The sequence below is a fragment of the Leucopleurus acutus genome, assembly GCF_964270905.1.
Source record: "Leucopleurus acutus genome assembly, chromosome: 14".
NCBI classification, from domain to species: Eukaryota; Metazoa; Chordata; class Mammalia; order Artiodactyla; family Delphinidae; genus Leucopleurus; species Leucopleurus acutus.
The window spans coordinates 74,576,716-74,596,942 of record NC_139156.1 but is presented as its reverse complement, the minus strand read 5'-3'; the positions used below and the strand labels follow the sequence as shown (position 1 = coordinate 74,596,942).

Below are 20,227 nucleotides of genomic sequence, written 5' to 3'. Positions count from 1 at the left end.
AGGCTAACTTTGTTGGACTTACGAACAAGTTGGACTTACGAGCATGCTCTCGTAATGGAACTCATTCGTATGTAGTGGACTTACTGTATTTCCTTTTCTTGTCTGATTGCTGTGGCTAGGCCTTCCAATACTATGTTGAATAGAAGTGGTGAGAGTGGGCATCCTTGTCTTGTTCCAGATTTTAGTGGGAAGACTTTCAGCATTTCAACATTGAGTATTATATTGGTTGTGCGTTTGTCATAAACGGCTTTTATTATGTGGAGATATGTTCCCTCTGTACCCGCTTTGGTAAGAGATTTATTGTGAATTGATGTTGAATTTTGTCAAATGCTTTTTCTGCATCTGTTGAGATGATTGTGTGGTTTTTGACTTTTCTTTTGTAATGTGGTGTATTACATTGATTGATTTGCGTGTGTTGACCCATTCTTGTGAACTTGGGATGAATCCCACTTGGTGGTGGTGTATGATCTTTTTTATGTGTTGTTGGATTCAGTTTGCTAATATTTTGTTGAGAATTTTTACATCTATATTTATCAAAGATATTGGCTTGTAACTTTCTTTTTTGGTGGTATCTTTGTCTGGTTTTGATATCAGGGTGATGGTGACTTCATAGAATGTCTTTGGGAGTGTTCCCTCCTCTTCAGTCTTGTGGAAGAGTTTGAGAAGGATTGATATATGTTTTTGTATGTTTGGTGGAATTCGCCTGTGAAGCCATCTGTTCCTGGAGTTTTGTTTGTAGGGAGTTTTTTAAATTACTATTACAGATTCTATTTCACTGCTAGTGATTGGACTGTTCAAATTATCTATTTCTTCTTGATTCAGTTTTGGCGGGCTGTATGTTTCTAGAAAGTTGTCTGTTTCTTGTAGGCTGTCAAATTTGTTGGCATATACTTGTTCATAGTATTTTCTTATGGCTTTTTATATTTCTGTGGTGTTGGTTGAGATTTCTCCTTTTTCATTTCTTATTTTGTTTATTTGGGTTCTCCCTCTTTTCTTCTTGGTGGTCCTGGCCAGAGGTTTGTCAATTTTGTTTATCCTTTCAAAGAACCAGCTCTTTGTTTTAGTGATATTTTCTTTTTTTTTTAAATCTCTATTTTATTTATTTCCTCCCTGATCTTTATTATTTCCTTCCTTCTGCTGACTTCAGCTTTCATTTGTTCTTCTTTTTCTAATTCTTTTAGGTGGTAGGTTAGGTTGTTTACTTGAGATTTTTCTTGTTTTTTGAGGAAGGCCTGTATCACTGTCAACTTCCCTCTAAGAACTGCTTTTCCTGCATCCCATAGAGTTTGTATGGTATTTTTTATGGTATTCTCAAGGTATTTTTTAATTTCCTTTCTGATTTCCTTGTTGACCCATTGGTTTTTTAGTAGCATGTTGCTTAGTCTCCATGTAATCATTTTTTTCTCATTTCTTTTCCTGTGGTTGATTTCTAGTTTCATGCTGTTGTGGTCAGAGAGGATGCTTGAAATAATTTCTGTACTCTTAAATTCGTTGAGGTTAGTTTTGTGCCCTAGTATGTGGTCAGTCCTAGAGAATGTTCCATGTGCACTTGGAAAAAATGTGTTCTGTTTTTTTTTTCAGATATAATGTCCTGAAAATATCAATTAAGTCTAACTGTTCTGTTGTATCATTTAGGATCTGTGTTGCCTTACTGATTTTCTGTTTAGAAGATCTGTCCCTTGATGTGAGTGGGGTGTTAAAGTCTCCTAATATTATTGTATTCCCATCAGTTTCTCCCTTTATGTCTGTTAGTGTTTGTTTTATGTATTTGGATGCTCTTATATTAGGTGCATATATGTTGACCAGCGTAAAATCATCTTCTTGTATTGATCCTTTTATCATTATATAGTTTCTTTCTTTATCTTTCTTTATGGCCTTTGTTTTGAAGTATTTTGTCTGATATGAGTATTGTAACTGTCGCTTTCTTGTCATTTCTGTTTGCATGAAATATCTTTTTCCATCCTCTCACTTTCAGTCTGTGTGTCCTTTTCCCTAAGGTGGGTCTCTTGTAGGCAGCAGCATATTGTAGGCTCTTGTTTTTTTACCCAGTTTGCCACTCTGTCTTTTGATTGGAGCATTCAGTCCATTGACATTTAAGGTAATTATTGATACATATATATTTATTGCCATTTTAAACCTTGTTTTCCAGTTGATTCTATGTTTTTTCTTTGTTCCTTTTTCTTTTTGTGGTTTGATGATTTCCTTTTATTTTATGCTTGTGTTCTTTTTGGTTTTTGTGAATCTGTTGTATGTTTTTGATTTGTGGTTGCCCTGTTTTTCAAGTGTGTTAACCCCTTCCTATATCTGCTTGCTTTAGATTGATAGTCATATAGGTTCTCTTGCTTTAGATTGATAGTCATATAGGTTCTAACACATTCTAAAAAAAAGAATCTACATTTTCTTACTCTCCTTCCCCACATTTTATGATTTTGATGTCCTCTTTTACATCTTCACGTTTATCCTTTTGCTGTTCCTTGTGTTTATCATCGCTTTCACAAATCGGTTTTTTCTTTTTCTTTTTTTTTTTCTTTTTGCTCTGTATACCGGCTAATTTAAGTGATTTACTTTCCAGTTATGATTTCCTCCTTCCTATATCTTCCTACTTCTTTTCTGTTTAGAGAAGACCTTTCAATATTTCTTTTAGGATAGGTTTAGTATTGCTGTATTCTTTTAGTTTTTGCTTATTTGAGAAATTGTTTATTTCTACTTTATTCTAAATGATGACCTTGCTGGGTAGAGTATTCTAGGTTGCAGATTTTTCTCTTTCAAGACTTTGAATGTATTTTGCCACTCCCTTCTGGCTGCACCGTTTCTTTAGAGAAATTAGCTGATAGCCTTATGGGGGTTTCCTTGTAATTAACTCTGTTTTTCTCTTGCTGCCTTTAGAATCCTCTTTTTATCTTTAACTTTTGCCATTTTTATTATAATATGTCTTGGTGTAGGTCTGTTCGGGTTCACCTTGTTTGGGACCCTCTGTGCTTCCTGTATCTGCATATCTGTTTCCTTCTTTAGGTTTGGGAAGTTTTCAGCCATAATTTCTTCAAATACATTTTCAATTCCCTTTTTTCTTTGTTTTCTTTCTGGAATCCCTACTATGTGTAGATTGGCACACTTTATATTATTCCACAGGTCTCTTATATTACTTTCATGGTTTTTTTTCATTTGGCTTTCTGTCTGTTGTTTTGATTGGGTTATTTCCATTATTCTATCTTCCAGATCACATATTCTTTCTTCTGCATTATTCATTCTGCTATTTGTTGCCTTTAGCTCAGCTTTCATCTCAGCAAATGAATTTTCCAATTTTTCTTGGCTCTTCCTTATAGTTTCTAGTTCCTTTTTACAGTAATCTTCATTTCTGTTGATACCCTTTCTTAATTTCTTCAGTATTTTCATTACCTCCTTTTTATTTTTATTTTACTTATTTTTTTTGCGGTACGCGGGCCTCTCACTGTTGTGGCCTCTCCCGTTGCGGAGCACAGGCTTGGACACGCAGGCTCAGCGGCCATGGCTCACGGGCCCAGCCGCTCCGCGGCATGTGGGATCTTCACGGGCCGGGGCACGAACCCGTGTCACCTGCATCGGCAGGCGGACTCTCAACCACTGCGCCACCAGGGAAGTCCCGATCTTTGTACTTCTTTTTTTTAAATTATTCCTAAGCACTTTTATTCTTTTTGGTGTAAATAAATTGTTCTCATAATTTTATTTTCAGATTATTCATTGCTGGTATATAGAAATGCAGTTGATTTTTGTGTATTGATCTTGTATCCTGAGTTCCTAATTTCTTAGGATTTTCTTTATGCAGGATCACATCATCTGCAAATAGAGATAGTCCTCTTTTTTTTCAATTCAGATGTCTTTTATTTTGTTTTCTTGCCTAATTGCCCTGATTAGAACATCTTTCAATACAATGTTTAATAGAAGTGATGAGAGCAGACATCCTTTTCTTATTCCTGATCTTAGGGGGAAAGCATGCAGTCTTTCACCATTAAATATGAAATTAGCTGTGGGTTTTTTATATATGCCCTTTATCAGGTTGAGGAAGTTGCCTTCTATTCCTCGTTTGTTGGGTGGTTTTATCAGGAAGTGGTGCTGGATTTTGTGAAATGTTTTTTCTGTGTCTATTGATAAAATCATATGGGTTTTGTCCTTTATTCTATTGATGTGGTGTATTGCATTAATTGATTTTCAGATGGTAAATTCACCTTGCATTTTTGGGATAAATCACACTTGGTCATGGTGTTTTGTGTTGATAGATTTAGTGTGCTAACATTTTGTTGAGGATTTTTGTGTCTATATTCATAAGGAATATTGGTCTGTAGTTTTCTTTTGATATCTTTATCTGGTTTTAGTAGCACAGCAATACTGACCTTATAGAATGAGTTGGGAGGTATTCCCTCTGTTTTTTGGAAGAGTTTGTGAAGCATTGGTATTCTTATTAATTCTTGGTTGAATTCACTGGTAAAACCGTTTGATTCTGGACTTTTCTTTGTGGGTAGTTTTTGATTACTAATTGAGTCTCATTATAAGTCTATTCATATTTACTATTTCTCCTTGAGTCAGTTACAGTAGTTTGTGTCTTTCTAGGAATTTGTCCATTTCATTCAGTTATATTTGAAAGCAATTTAAATAATAACAGAAATCTTGGGGAATTCCCTGGAGGTCCAGTGGTTAGGACTCAGCACTTTAACTGCCGTGGCCCGGGTTCAGTCCTGGTCTGGGAACTAACATCCCACAAGCTGCGCAGTGTCGCCAAATAAAAAGAAAGACATGTTGTAATTATCCATGTAGTTAACATTTCTGGTTTCTTCATTGCTTTGTGTAGATCCATATTTCCATCTGCTAACATTTTCCTTCTGCCTAAAGGACTTGTAGTGAAGGTCTGATGGTGATGAATTCTTTTAGCTTTTTAATGTCTAAAAAAAAGTTTTTTGTCTTTGTTCTTGAATACTTTTTCTGAATGTAGAATTCTAGGTAGACGTATTTTTCCTTTCAGTTCTTTAAAGACATTCTCTTTGTTTTTTGTTTTTGTATGATGTGTTTTTTTCCTTTGGCCACTTCTAAGATTTTCTGTTTATCGTAGGATTTGTGCAGTTTGATTATCATGAACTTTGCTTTAGTTTTCTTTGTGGCTTTTGTATTTGGTATTCGTTGAGCTTCTTGGATCTATGTGTTGATAGTTCATCAAATTTGGAAAATTTTCAGCCTTATTTCTTTAAATATTTCCCCTAGCCCCCTCCCCCTTGTTTGGAGACTCTAATTACATATATATTAGGCTGCTTGAAGTTGTCACGCAGCTTACCAGGTGCTCTATTCATGTTTTCATTATTTTTTCCTTCTACATTTTGAATAATTTCTGTTGCTATGTGTTCAATTCATTAATATTTTGTTCTGAAATACCTGCTGTTAATCCCATTCAGTATATTTTTCATCTCAGAAATTGATGTTTTCATCTCCTTAGTTCAATTTGTATCTTTTTTTTAATGTCGTCTGTGTGTCTCCCTATTTTTTTGAACATGATTATCTTTTTAAATACAGTTATAATTTTTAATATCCTTTTCTGTGAATTCCAGCATCTCTGTCACTTCTAGGTCAGTTTCAATCATTAATTTTTTCATTATGGGTTGTGTTTTTCTTTTTCTTTGTATGCTTGATCATTTTTGTTTGGAGGGCAAACATTTTGAATTTTATTTTACTGGATGCTGGATATTTTTATATTCCTATAAATATTTGTGAGGCTTGTTGTACAGTTATATGGAAACAATTTGATCCTTTCAGGCCTTGCTTTTAAGGTTTGTTGGCAGGATCAGGCCCGTATTTAGTCTAGAGCTAATTATTTCCCACTACTGAGGCAAGACCTTTTTGAGTACTCTACCCAATGCCCCATGAATTTTGAGGTTTTCCAGTTTGTCTGGTGGGAACAGTCACTATTCTTGGCCCTGTTTGAATGCTGAGTTCTGTGTCTTCTAATTTTTTGTGTGCTTCTGTCCTTAGCCTCAGTTAGTTTCTTCATATGCCTGCCCTTATTAGTGCTCTGCTGCACACCCAGAGGGTGTCCTCTTGAGATCTCTGGAGTTCTCTCCCTGTCCAGCTCTCTCCTCTGGTACTATATCCTTTGAACCTAGCTGCCTTGGTCTCCTCAGACTGTCAGCTCCACCTCATCAACCTGGGCTCTACTTAGGAGGGGACTCCCTGTGCTATGGCTTGGAAACTACGGCAGAAAGCTGTGCAATCACTTGTTTTTTGTTCCTCCAAGGATCAGTGTGCTTTATTACCTAATGTTCAGTATCTTGAAAATCATTGTTTCATATACTGGGTTTTATTTTTAATTGATTTTGTTTGTTTTTAGTTGTTTCCAGTGTGAGAGTGAATCTGGTCCATGTTACTTGATCTTGGCTATAAGAGGAAGTCTCTTTAGTCTGTTTTAGAGTGTAAAATTGGTGGCTCCTAACGTTTCTTTCTACTCTGAGCTCTTTGATTTTGTTTTACATATCTTTGACAGCTCAGTTTCCCATTTCCACAGTATCCCATTCTCTCCTCAGAACACTTAACTATCTGCTGTTGGTGCTTGGAAGGTTGCTTGGTATTAACTCTGGGTTGTGAATGAACCTGGTTTATCATTACAGACAGACTACATAGAATGATGGCAGTCAAGGTGTAACAGGCAGAAAATGGGTGTGTTCTCTAATACTATTCTTAACATATTTAGAGTTGTCATAATCTAGTTTTTTAGGATGTTGTTAAAGAGTTCCCTTCAGGGAACATAAAGGCAAATATGACTTTAATTGGAATCTTTTATGTTTAACAACCACAGAGCTGTGCAACTAACATTTATATTCTAAAATAATTACAGGGACTTCCCTGGAGGTCCAGTGGTTAAAACTTCACCTTCCAGTGCAGGGGGTGCGGGTTTGATCCCTGGTCGGGAAGCTAAGATCCCACATGCCTCATGGCCAAAAAACAAAACAAAAGCAATATTGTAACAAATCCAATAAAGAGTTTAAAAATGGTCCACATCAAAAAAATCTTTAAAGTAATTACAGCGACTTTTCTTTCATTTCAGTGGATAATATTTAACCGTAAGATATTCAGCTGTAAGATAAGCATGTAAGATATCTCAGACCTGTATTTTGCTTAAAGGAGGGAGAAAGAAGACCTTGGCTTTAATGTTGCCACTTAATAGTTATATAACCTTATTTAAATCTTTTCATTTCTGAACCTATTTTTCCTATACAAAAGAAGATACTAGCAACACTATTCTGAAAGGATGACATGGGAAATGTATAAAAATACCTTATAAATCAGTATTTTTCAAGATTTTTGGATCACAACCCACTTATAAATACATTTTATGTGGCTAGCTCATGCATATGTGTGTGTGTGTATTTGCAACACAGAATTTACTACTATATGTGATATGCACCATATTTCCTGTTCTAGTTCACTGAAAAGTAAACCTTTGGTAGTGACCCATTAATGGGTGATATCTCACAGTTTAAAATACATTGTCTATATAAAGAAAAAAACATGAGGTACCATATTAATATAAGGTTGACATACTTAGCTTATATGCTGTTAGTTCTGTTATCAAGTTCAAATATAGTATAGTTAAATATATATAACTTTATTAACTTATTCAAGATTATGTTCTCACATTTTTAGTTTTAATCTTTCTTTTCCCTATAAACGGGCTAGTAATAACTTATAGTTAAGAGACCTCTGAGTTTTAACTTTTAAACAATGAAGTTTAAGTAGTTTCTTATGCTAAGAATTACAGTTCTGAGACATGTTAAAGTCCTAGAAGTAATACTGGCTTTGTTTTTTACTTAGTTTTCTTGATACGGTACCAATATTTTTTTCCTATTTTTTCCTATATCACTTAAAATAAATAAGATTTATAAGCAGTAAAACAGATGCCATCATAGTAAAACTTGTGAATTAAAATTTTAAGGATACTTGGTTATCTTTTGGTTAATTAAAATAATAAATGGCTAAGGGTAGTTAAGTCCATTGTTTGTGATCCACTAGCCAAAAGAAGTTTGAATCTATCCTACATTTTGTATAAATATGTGCCACAAAGAACACACGTTGCAGCATTTTTCACAGAAGGCACCCAGGCTTTCCTAATCACCAAGAAACTGACGAGGGCTGATGTTCTCTAGTGACCTTCTTCCATAGGTTCTGCTGCACTGGTAGAAACCAATTCTGTTAAAAGCAGGCTTAGTATCACATATTCTTCTTGACAAACCCTTCATTAGAATAGAAGTTCTCTCTGCAGTGGAGGCCTTCCCTGCTTCCTGTCTCCTAGGTTTAACCTTCTCTATTTCTAGAATTAAGAATCCTTAGTTTAGAAAGAAACATGGAAGAGCTCACATAGCTGGTTGTGGTATGAGGGATAGCATGTAATTTTGTAAATTTATAAACGGTTCTTGGATTTTGTTTCCCTATAGATAAATATGTTCCTGTTTTTCTTTATATAGACTCCAAACTTTCCAGAGCTGTAGGAAATCTGTTGCTGTGTAATACACTGGAAAGAATTATGTGATCTAATGCTCAAATAATCTACTGGAGGACTTTGGATGTAAAACTGTTTCTTAATGTGTTTTCCAGATGTCTGTGACCTTTTGAAATTGCTTTTCCTCCCAACTTAATTTTAAGGCTCTTAGATTGACTGAGTTGAGCTATAAAAATTAATGAAGTAGAATGCTTGAATTGAATAAACTGGAAGAAAATATCTCTCTCTAGAAAGCCATTATCAACATAACAAAAACATTTTATAGAAACTCAGCTCCCAAATGGTGATATGTTATAGGTGGGAAATGGCGAGTTAATTGAAATATTATGTCAATAAAGAGTTATACATGATGTAATTTTCAAATAGTTAGGGACCAATAGAATCTATCTATTGTAACACAAACTATGCTAAACGTAAGTTTAATGTTTCTTTGATTCATTCAGGTTATGGATGTGTAGACATTATGGTTGAAAATATTACATGTGATATTTTAGTGTTTCATAAGGTATTTTTCTTAGTACTTTCTCCCAGCATTTACTGAATATTCTATATTGTATTAGTGCCTCTCCTGGTGCTCTGCCTATGGTAGTCACATAGCTAAGTTTACTGAAGCTGTCAACAGTGTGATATACTTAAAGAAACAAAATTCTGATTGATTCTGATCTGTTTCTTTCAGAAAAATCACCACCCGTGTCATGGATTTTATCTGATTGTGTAGATCAGATTTCCTTATTCTGGATATAATGGTAACAATATAGGAAATATGCATTATTTCTGCAAGTAGAATTCACTGCTGAAGGAAGAAATTTTTTAAGCTACAGCCAAATTCATTTTGGTACCTTTTATGGAAATCCTGATTTTGTTTTTACTTTTTTATAACCTTTCGCAAAAGGTATGAACAAGCAAAGAGCACATCTCATTAGGCAAGTCCACATTAATAAGAATGCCTAGAAGAGGATTGATTCTTCAGACCCGGACCCACTGGCTACTGTTGGGTCTCGCTTTACTCTGCAGTTTAATATTATTTTTGTACCTTCTGGAATGTGCCCCCCAGACTGATGGAAATGCATCTCTTCCCGGTATCGTTGGGGAAAATTATGGTAAAGAGTATTATCAAGCCCTCCTACAGGAACAGGAAGAACATTATCAAACCAGAGCAACCAGTCTGAAACGCCAGATTGCCCAATTAAAACAAGAATTGCAAGAAATGAGTGAGAAGATGAGATCGCTGCAAGAGAGAAAGAATGTAGGGGCTAATGGCATAGGCTATCAAGGCAACAAAGAGCAAGCACCTAGTGATCTTTTAGAGTTTCTTCATTCACAAATTGACAAAGCTGAAGTTAGCATAGGAGCCAAACTACCTAGTGAGTATGGAGTCATTCCCTTTGAAAGTTTTACCTTAATGAAAGTATTCCAGTTGGAAATGGGTCTCACTCGCCATCCTGAGGAAAAACCAGTTAGAAAAGATAAGCGAGATGAATTGGTAGAAGTTATTGAAGCTGGCTTGGAGGTCATTAATAATCCTGATGAAGACGATGAACAGGAAGATGAGGATGGTCCCCTTGGAGAAAAACTGGTATTTAATGAAAATGACTTCATAGAAGGTAATGTGAAAACAGTGTTGGTCCATAGTTACGTTAGTATGACAAAATTCTGTTATTGTATGCTGGTAATATGTCAGTCATTATCCACAGTATTAAAACATTTAAATTTTTACCCACTAAATTCCACCAAGAATTTGAAGTGGCTTTTTTAGAAAAAGTTATAATGTGATCATGATAAAATAGAAAATAAGGACCAGGGAAATAGAATAAATCTAAGTTTATATAGCAAAATACTCCCCAAGTTGAAGGGCTCTTAGGATTGTATATGTATTTGCACGTATATATATTTGCATTCATGTCTTAACTGGTCTTGACGTTTGTTTTTTATATTTTTTAAAATATATGAACTAAGGCTCAAGATTTGAAAACCATTTGCTAAAGGAAAGAAAAAGAACCTGATTTAGATTAGTGATTGTTCTATATTTTGAGTGGAGGAGAAACATGTCAGAACATCAAGAGGCATACATAGTTTTGAAAAGCATATTTGGCATTTGGAAAAGTAAAGAAATAAACCTATTTTCCTAATACAGGCTGCAGAAAGGGCGTAGGATTTTTATATGTCAAAATGGGATGTGACTCAAAAGTTGAGGAACACTTGTATAAATTTAAGAAATTTGTTGATTAATATAAACAGGAATAATTATAAATCCCAACCCATCTCCATCTTAATACCCCCTGCTAGATATTTAATTGTAGACTTAAAACCATTTTGGATACAAATATGTCTTGAAAGTTCTCTTTGCTCGATTCTGTAAACAGTATACCACGTGTAGTTTTTTTTTTTTTTGACCCTAAATCATCATGGGTGTCACTTGCTGTAATATAATATAATACCTTGAGCCTTTGGAGGCCATCAGGGAGGGCCTTGTGCTTTTCTGTGGCATTTTAGCTGTCTTATCCCTATAGCCACCTCTTTTCCCCTGTCACTTCCTGCAATTTTTGATGGGTTGTTTCTTTCAAAACGCTTGTAATTTTTCTGAAAGCTCAGCTTTTTGTCTTTTCACTGTGTATGTTTGTAGCTTATGGCAGAATTGAAAGCTGCAGAGGAAATAATATAACTAAGATATGTAAAATGTCTTCATGTCTGCCTAAAAAGGAAGGAACCTATGCCAGTTTTATATTCCGCAGCTTCTGCTTTTCTTATAACTCTCCTCAGATTCTGTCACTTACAGGATTTTTCTCTGCATGGAACACATTTTGTCCCTTGCTTTTCCTCCACTGTGCTGCTTCCCTCATCAAAAAAATAATTACTGACAATGATTTAGTAACTCCTGTTTCTCTACCAGACTTTAGCTTCGATGTCACTTCTTCTTCGAGGTGATCTCCAACCTGCAAGTTTAAGACAGCAGTACTTCTTCTACCCTGTGTCCCATCTCACAGCACTTGTCATAGTATATGGCATTTCCCACTTCCTGATTTGTAGTTCCTGATACACTGTAAGCCTCAGGAGGAGTGGGACCAGTCAATCTGGTTTACCATTTTATTTCCAGATATTGACTGACTCACACATCTATAGGTCTAACCTCTCCCCTGAGTGTCACACTTAAAAACCAGATTGCCCAATAGACTTCCATACTTTATTCCCAAAGGTGTCTCATATCACCATGTTTAAATTTATACTGATTTTTCTTTGTCTGACTTCATTCTATCCAGAGTCTTGTGTGTTTGCATGTGTTTATCACTATATTGTTATTTCTTTATTTTTCTGTCTTCCTCACTAGACTGACCCTTCCAAAAAACTGGGACCATGTAGCCTTCTTTATACCATCAGTGCCTGACACAAATGCACTCAATTCATTTTTGTTAAGCTGAACCAAGTAATAGATGATTTGACTGTCAGGTCTAGAATTTAATATTGCTAGAAGTAATTTCTTTATTTTCATCATTTGGTTTCTGTGTTGATAGGCTCTGCTATTAAAGTCATATATGAAAAGGAATCATTGTCATTTGGAGCATATTTTATGGGTTGAATAATATAGCAGAGTGGTGAACATTTTTTTAACCTCTCCTTTTAAAGAAACAGTTGTTGTTGACTATACTGTGGGGATAACATTTTCACAAATACATAAAAACCCTACAAGTTTGGTATCACACTTTTGATCTTTGAGTAAAATCAGTAGTCATATTGAACTTGTAAACTTTGACATGGAGACATCTTTGTTCCTAACTCTTTCCTTTAGGTTATTATCGCACTGAGAGAGATAAGGGCACACTGTATGAACTCTTTTTTAAGAAAGCAGACCTTACGGAATATAGACACGTGACTCTCTTCCGCCCTTTTGGACCTCTCATGAAAGTGAAGAGCGAGATGATTGACATTACTAGATCAATTATTAATATCATTGTGCCGCTTGCTGAAAGAACTGAAGCATTTGCACAGTTTATGCAGAACTTCAGGTAACTCCTGGGGCTTAGTGATTTGACTGAGTGCTCCTAAAAAAAAAAAAGCACATTTCATGCCATTTTATTTAATTTACCTTCACTGAGTATGATTACTTAGAATTACAGAACAATTTTTTTGGCTTTAGGGAACTTTATGTTTTGATATTCCCTTTTTTCTTAATGCATGTATAGTATATTGTGTTACTGACAACTTGAACTGTGAAGTAAATTGAGGGTGACAACTATTAGAAACTAAATTTGATTACCTTTATAATTGTGTTTGAATTCATTTTAGGACAAGTTGAATTTTTAAAAATAAAGTTATTGATGTGTAACTTACATACAATAAAATCGACATATTCCAAGGATAGAGGTTTCATGACTTTTGACAAATGTATACACCCATGTAACTGCCTCTCCAGTTAAGATATAGAGCATTACTATCTCCCCAGAAAATTCCCTGAGAACAATTTGAATTTCAAAATTGAAAGAAATTTTAGAAATACAAATATTCAAGTAAACGTGGGAGAGTGTTATTCCGTCTTGGGAAGCAGAGACTGTAGCAGTTTTTAAAAGAATTTTTTTCTTTTTCTTAATCATTAAATTTGGATATTTTTAAATGCTGAAGTGTTAAAAAGTTAACAACTACATATTAGGGTAACGATTTGAGGAAAGTTTTACTTTTTTGTTTTAATTGAACAATTGTCATGTTTTTAATACTTTAATATGATAGTTTTAATTCTTTGTAGTCCCAATCTTTGTTCTCATTGAAGTTGTTGGATGTAAAAGTTAACACAGTTCTGTTGCAGAATATCTAGAAGTCATGCTTCCAAATGAGTTTTACGTTTTTGAAATTGCTCGCTTGAGATCTGATTTCCTAAAGCATTTTTTAATTGCCTTTTTTGGAATTACCTTCAGATGCTACATTATTCTTTACAGTTACTAATCTCAATCATGACAAATATTTACTCCTTGATGATAAGTATAATTTCTCTAATTAGCCAATCTGAAGACAAAGTAACTCTTGACCCCAAACTTGAGTTATTTATTTATTTGGTTTTGAACTGATTGAACTTATTTCCTTGAGTAGCTTATAATTTGCTTCTGAAGGCAATACCAAAGCAAAAGTTCCAAAAATGTTTTGAAATATGGCAAAATTCAGCAATATTGCCAGTTTTATATTTACTTAAAGCTTTGTGTGATTTCATTCTAAATGAGTAATGCTTCATTTGTTTTCTTGTTAAAGCTTCATGTGATTGCTTTCTGAATGAGTAGTGCCTCATATATTTTCCTGAATGAACTTTATTTTTCAATTCTGTTAGGGATGTATGTATTCATCAGGACAAGAGAATTCATCTCACAGTGGTGTATTTTGGTAAAGAAGGACTATCTAAAGTCAAGTCTATCCTAGAATCTGTCACAAGGTTGGTGAGCCATGTCCACATTGAAGTCCTTTATATATAATAATAGAAGAATGAGAATTTCAGATACTTAATGAATAATTTTGAATAGCTGCCATTAAAAGTTGACTGAGCATGTGAGTGGTGGTGCTAGTAAGTTCCTCATTTCACCCCTAAGTTCACTCTAAATGACTCATCTTCCCTTAACCTCTTAGACAGTGTGGCATGATTAGGGTGCTCTCATTCTGCGGCCCACTCACCTTGTATATATTTGCCTCCATTTATTCTTCCATTTCCTTCTTTTTGAACTCTTTCCCTTTTTCTAAATCTAATCCCTTCACTTGGATATCATCTCCTGAGCTTGTCTCTCTTGCTTGCCACTTTTCTTTCCTTCCATTTTCCTAAGTTCCTTCTCACCCTGCAAATGATGCTTAGGTCTCCCCTATCCTTAAGAGACCCCCGCCTGACTCTAGAGTACCCAGTAACTGCTATTAGGTTTCTGTCCTTTCACATCTGAACCTCACAAAACAGTAGCTATCTAACCAAGCAACTCATATAGTACCTGGCACACAGTAGGTGCTCAGAGGTTTGAATGAATGAATTAGTAATTCCTTAATACTCCATTATTAATTCTGTAGCTTCTCAGCCTTTTCATCTCTAAGTTATGGGCCTAGAGTTATGACCTAACTGCCAAATTCAGCCTTTTCTCTGTCATCCTCTTTGCTTTCTTACATTTGATACCTAACCAGTACTTCCTTCTTGAACCTCTCCTCTGATGTTTGTAAAATGTAAATATTTTGTAAATGTAGATATGTTATAATGTAAGATATAGGTTGATTGACTTTTCTGACCACATCAACTCTGTATCCTTTACTTGCTTCTTTACCTTTCTGCTAGTTGTGGCCATTCCCTAAGAGTCCAGCTTTGGCCGGCCATTCTTCTCGAATCGTTCAACTAACATTCATTGAGTCCCACCGACTATGTTCCAGGTACACTGCTCGGGAGTCTAACTGGGGTGGTTGGGATAGGACTGGGCACAGAGGAGGGAGTTGCAGTCCCTACCCCAAAGGGACTCTCACAGCATTGGAGTAGGAAAAACAAACACTGTCTCCTCCTCCGCCTTCACTGGCTCCTCCTCCTGATGGCCCTCTTTCAGTTCAGACGAAGGTTCTCATGATTCCCTGGGCTTGATGTCTGAGGGCCAGCGTCTTTCACTCATTCTCTACCTCTGATTAATCGGTTTCTGCTCACCGCACAGGACCTCTGTTCTGTCCTTTCCTTGCTGCTGCCACCGCTCTAACCCACGCTCCCCTCCCTCCATTTCTTCCCTTTGTCTCTTCCCTCCTTACCATTTTCAGATCACCTACTAAGTACCAGTGACTCACGTTGGTATTACTGAAGTTGTCCCTGCATTAATCAAGACTCCTTTGTGGCAAATGACGGAAACTTATCTTGAATTTGGTTGAGGAAAATGGGAGCTTTTATGAAGAATCTTGGATAACTCCCAGAATTAAAGGGATTATTATAACCAAATTAATGAGAAGAAAACCAAAACAGCTTTGGTATCTTAGGAACTGGGACCAGAGACTTGAATACCATCAGAATTCTCTTGTCTTCTTGTCTGTTTTTCTCTGCATGTTGACTTCATTCTCCTGTTGCAGATTGGCTTCTTCCACATGTGAGGTATATGGCTGTTGGCGGCTCTGGGCTCACATCTTCTCAGCTTTGCCATCAGAGAGGAAAGAGCTTTCTCCCAGATCCAGTTGAGAGAATCCCAGGGAAGGACTTTTGCCCACTCTTGAGCCAGTCACTATGGCCAGGTGGGGTGGGGGTATTTTGATTAGCCCAGCTTGAGTCTGGTCCTTGCCCCTAGGAAATTACTGCGGTTGGGGTATTCTGTGATTAGTTCCTCCACTTGGTGCTGGGAGTGTGAGGTGGTGATCAGCAGCTTCCCCAAAAGAAGGGAGAGATTTACAACCTATAAAGGGGGTGGGGGAGGCATGGGCACTCAGAGTACTTGGAGTCCACTCCATGCACTGTTTGAGTCTTTGCTTCAGTCTCTCCATTTCCCATTCTATACTATTTTAAGAGTAATCTTTTAAAAATGTTCCTTTTTTGATCCAGCAGTTCCCTAGTGCAGCAGTTCTCCAACTTTAACATCAGTAACCTGGAGTGACTTGTCCCAGGAGAGACGCAGATGCTCAGCTCCTCCCCTAGTATCTGATTCAGGGGCCTGGGGTGGGGCCTGAGAATATGTATTTCTGACCTGTTCCCGGGGAATTCTGATGCTGTGGGTGCATGGACTTGGCTGTGATAAACCACTGCCCTGGTGGAAAGACCCTGACTCCTCCTTGACTTTAGAACACTGACCAAGTTCTTCAACTTCTCATGGAAGGTACTCCTTAGTCTGACCCTTTTCTGGTCTTCTCTCATTGTTCCATTTTAGAATCCCTGTGTTCCAGTTTGACTTGTCTGATTCCTGTTCTTTAAAAAGCTTTCTACTTTCTTACCTCCTTGCCTTTGAGAATAATTAATTGGAATGACCTTTACACTCACCACTGAATTCAGGATTTTAACTAAGGCATAACTTAAATTCTGTTTCTAACGTCTTCTCTAACTACTTCAGACAAAAGCAATCTTTTTTCCTCAGAACTGCTGTTCATTCATTCATTCAGAAAGTATTTATTGAACTCCTACCCTTTGAGGGGCGTTGTAATGAACAAAACAAAATCCCTGCTCTCATGGAGCTTACATTCTAGTGGGAGACACTCAAACAAACATGTCTGGTGGTACTGAGGAAAACAAAGCTGGGCAAGGGAATAGAGATTAAAGAAAAGGGAGATCAGGGCTACTTCACATGTAGCATGAGGGGATCCCTCTGATAAGGGGACATTTGAGCAAAGATCTGAAGAACTAGAGAGAAGAGCACTCTTTGTATGTATCATTCATGTGGATTGTGTTATTTATTACCAAATATTATGCTGTTTTTCCATGAGTATATTTCTTACCTCCCTAATAGGTTTTTAAGATCCTGAAGAGTAGTGGCCCCTCAACACTTATTAACTTCACATCACTAGCATGTTGCCTCAAATGTGGGCATTTAGTTGACTGTCTGTCCCTGATGATGATCATACACATGAAACTGATCATTGTCTTTCCTTATATGAATGTAGACCCAACATAATAAATACCTGAAGGTAAAATATATTTTGTAAGTTGCGTTAAGAGAGTCAGCTTTAAGTGGGGCTTACCGTTTGTTGTATGTGCTTTCCTCATAGTGAGTCTAATTTTCACAATTACACCTTGGTCTCATTGAATGAAGAATTTAATCGTGGACGAGGACTAAATGTGGGTGCCCGAGCTTGGGACAAGGGAGAGGTCTTGATGTTTTTCTGCGATGTTGATATATATTTCTCAGCCGAATTCCTTAACAGCTGCCGGTTAAATGCTGAGCCAGGTGGGTAAAATGTTAGTAGGTGGGTTGAGTGTAGAATTGAGAACAATGTCAGCACATCCCATATTTTGAATCAAGTTAATTATGTTTTTTAAAGGTTATATTTGGTGTAATTTAGCTGGAATATTAAGTAGAAAAGTGAAAATTTGCCCCTCTGAAGAAGTTCATACCCTTTGTTCTGTTATGGCCAGATTCCATTGTATACATTTGGATTCAAATAAATGCAAAGAAATAAATCTTGAAATTGACAAGGAGGAAGCAGCACCCATCAAAAAAGAGCAAAGTGATAGTGTGATGTGTGAGATTCAGAAGCACTCTACCTCAGGCAGGTGGTGCCAACACAAATGCAGGCATGCACTCACGCAGAGGTCTAGATACAGATGGTGCTTGGTCTTCGGACTGTGCATTTTGGGATGATTACTATACTTTGTTTTATGTTGTACATATTTTTTGAAAATGTTAAGAGTAAATGACATTTTTATATATCAAATATTATTTTAAATGTGAAAAGGAAGTTTTCTATATTAAAAAAATCTCATAGTAAATGTTTTTTTATATAGAACTATTCATATCGTACAAATTATTATCTTCTTATTAATCAATTTGGTTAGGGATGGTTGTCAGGAACTCCCTGAGAGTCAAGTGGGTAAATGAGGGTTAGATTTACCTTTTTTTTTACCAGGCAAAAATATATATTTTATATATTTTTTACATTATTTCCTTAATGTAAAAGAAATAGATTTGCCTCTGGGAAATTGAGCTCCCCTTCCCTAAGTGGGTTTTAATGAAGATGAGATGAACATCTGCTGGGGATCTTGTAATAAAAAGACTGCCACATTACTTACAGGGTCCTTGACAATTTCTGAGTGCTACATATTATCACGTCTGATTGAGGCCAGTCTCAGCAAGGGGATCTCTGTTGAGAGGAGATGGGCTAGTTAGTTAGCCTTAAAGGGTCCTTTCAGTGCTAACAATCTGAATGCTAATGACAAGGCCTTTTGAGGGGGCTATTACATCATGTATTTTTTGTGGGTTTTTTTTTTTATTTTTTTCCGGTATGCGGGCCTCTCACTGTTGTGGCCTCTCCCATTGTGGAGCACGGGCTCCGGACGCGCAGGCTCAGCGGCCATGGCTCACAGGCCCAGCCGCTCCGCGGCATGTGGGATCTTCCCGGACCGGGGCACGAACCCGTGTCCCCTGCATCGGCAGGCAGACTCCCAACCACTGCGCCACCAGGGAACCCCACATCATGTATTTTTAACTCAATCTTCCCAAGTTTTCCAAATCTTGTTTAGATCTGTCTGCAGTTCTATATTCTAATTATTATTTATGTATCCATTATACAATATCCTTTGGATTCACTGTTTTTATGATTCGTTTTGAAGGGTGAGTTTAACAGAAGTTTCTAAGTTTCTTGGTGATTGTCAGAGGTTAACCTACATCTGTTACTGCTAATTCGATGACATAATGATTAATAAATGGTTCACCTCAGAACAGGTGAGAGAATGCTTTTGTGCATCGCCCCAGAGCCAAAGGGAATAAACATGTCAAAAGGGAATAAAGCACCCTTTAGTCTTTTTTTCTCTGTTCTTTTGCAAGGTTATAGTTTCATAGCCAAACTTACTGATATGTTATAAAATCATCATCATGTTCATCAAATGAGGTTTCAGTAACCTGAACATTGATAAAATACAATATTAATAAAATAAGATCATCATATGTAACAAAGAAACACTTTAACGAAGTCGTAGCAAAGACTTTACTGCAATAAAGATCAATGCTTTATTACTTCTTTTTGTGATGTAAACATATTTTAATTTATAGGTAAGAAGGTGTTTTACCCTGTGGTGTTTAGTCTTTACAACCCTGCCATTGTTTATGCCAATCTGGATGTGCCCCCGCCTGTGGAACAGCAGCTGGTAAGACTCTTACTATCGGTTATGAAAAGTCTCAGAGATCCTTGCCTGGTTCCTTTATGTTTGTTTCACAAACAGAAAACATAGTTTCAATTAAAAACTGTAGTTACTATGAACACACTTTCATAGTGTACCCCCTCCATAAAGTGTGATTCTGGCAGGGGGTTGGGGGGTGGGCAGAAAAGTTTAGGCTACAGAGAAAAATTCAGGTTCTAGATTGTGAAAACTGTACGGTCATTTCTACCAACTTATTTTTAGTAATACTAAAAATAAATTTTAATTTTAGAAACCTTACTAACTGGAAATTAAAACTACTAAATAAATAAGAAGGAATAATATACTGTGGGAAATTACTTAGCCTTGGAATGGGAATGCCATATATCAGAACTTACAGTTATTGACAAAGTTACAAAAGTTTTGAAAAAAATTTAAATGAACATGTGGAATAATTTAGATTTACAGAAAAGTTGGAAAGATAGTATAGAGAGTTCCTGTACTTCACCCAGTTTCCCCTATTGTTTACATCTTACATAGCCATGGTTCATTTGTCAAAATTAAGAAATTAACATTGGTAAGTTACTGCTAACTACACTATAGATTTTATTAGGATTTCACCAGTTTTTCTACTACACCTCCTCTTTCTGTTTCAGGATCCAGTCCAGGATACTGTATTGCATTTAGCCTAATCTTTTATTGTTAACATTAAGAACAAAAAGGAAACAAATGAACTAAGAAGACAATTTAACATGTTTAAAAAGTGGAAAGTAACTCCAGGAAAGAAATAAAGATAAAGGTGGAAATTAATGAACCAAAAATAATAGATTGACAAATATAGGAGCTTATTCTTTATGTGCAGAAAAAATGTAATCATAAAGTGGGCAGATTCAGGGTAAAATAGAAAACAACAACGTACAAAATTAGAATAAGAAAACATTAAGAGAAATCTATTTCATATAGTA

The 20,227-nt window shown here is 36.1% G+C and overlaps 1 protein-coding gene across 2 annotated transcripts in view; it reads left to right on the top strand.

Moving 5' to 3' along the window:
• The window catches only part of CSGALNACT2 (chondroitin sulfate N-acetylgalactosaminyltransferase 2), a 49,398-nt gene that overhangs the window by 11,153 nt on the left and 18,018 nt on the right, over nucleotides 1-20,227 (top strand). The window contains exons 2-6 of one of the 2 annotated variants that reach the window (XM_082854714.1): nucleotides 9,189-10,116; nucleotides 12,297-12,513; nucleotides 13,821-13,922; nucleotides 17,177-17,355; nucleotides 19,177-19,271. In XM_082854714.1, coding sequence (XP_082710840.1) covers nucleotides 9,456-10,116; nucleotides 12,297-12,513; nucleotides 13,821-13,922; nucleotides 17,177-17,355; nucleotides 19,177-19,271 — 1,254 coding nt within the window. In that variant the 5' untranslated portion in view covers nucleotides 9,189-9,455. The remainder of the gene's footprint in view (nucleotides 1-9,188; nucleotides 10,117-12,296; nucleotides 12,514-13,820; nucleotides 13,923-17,176; nucleotides 17,356-19,176; nucleotides 19,272-20,227) is intronic. The other variant, XM_082854715.1, reaches the window with a different exon arrangement.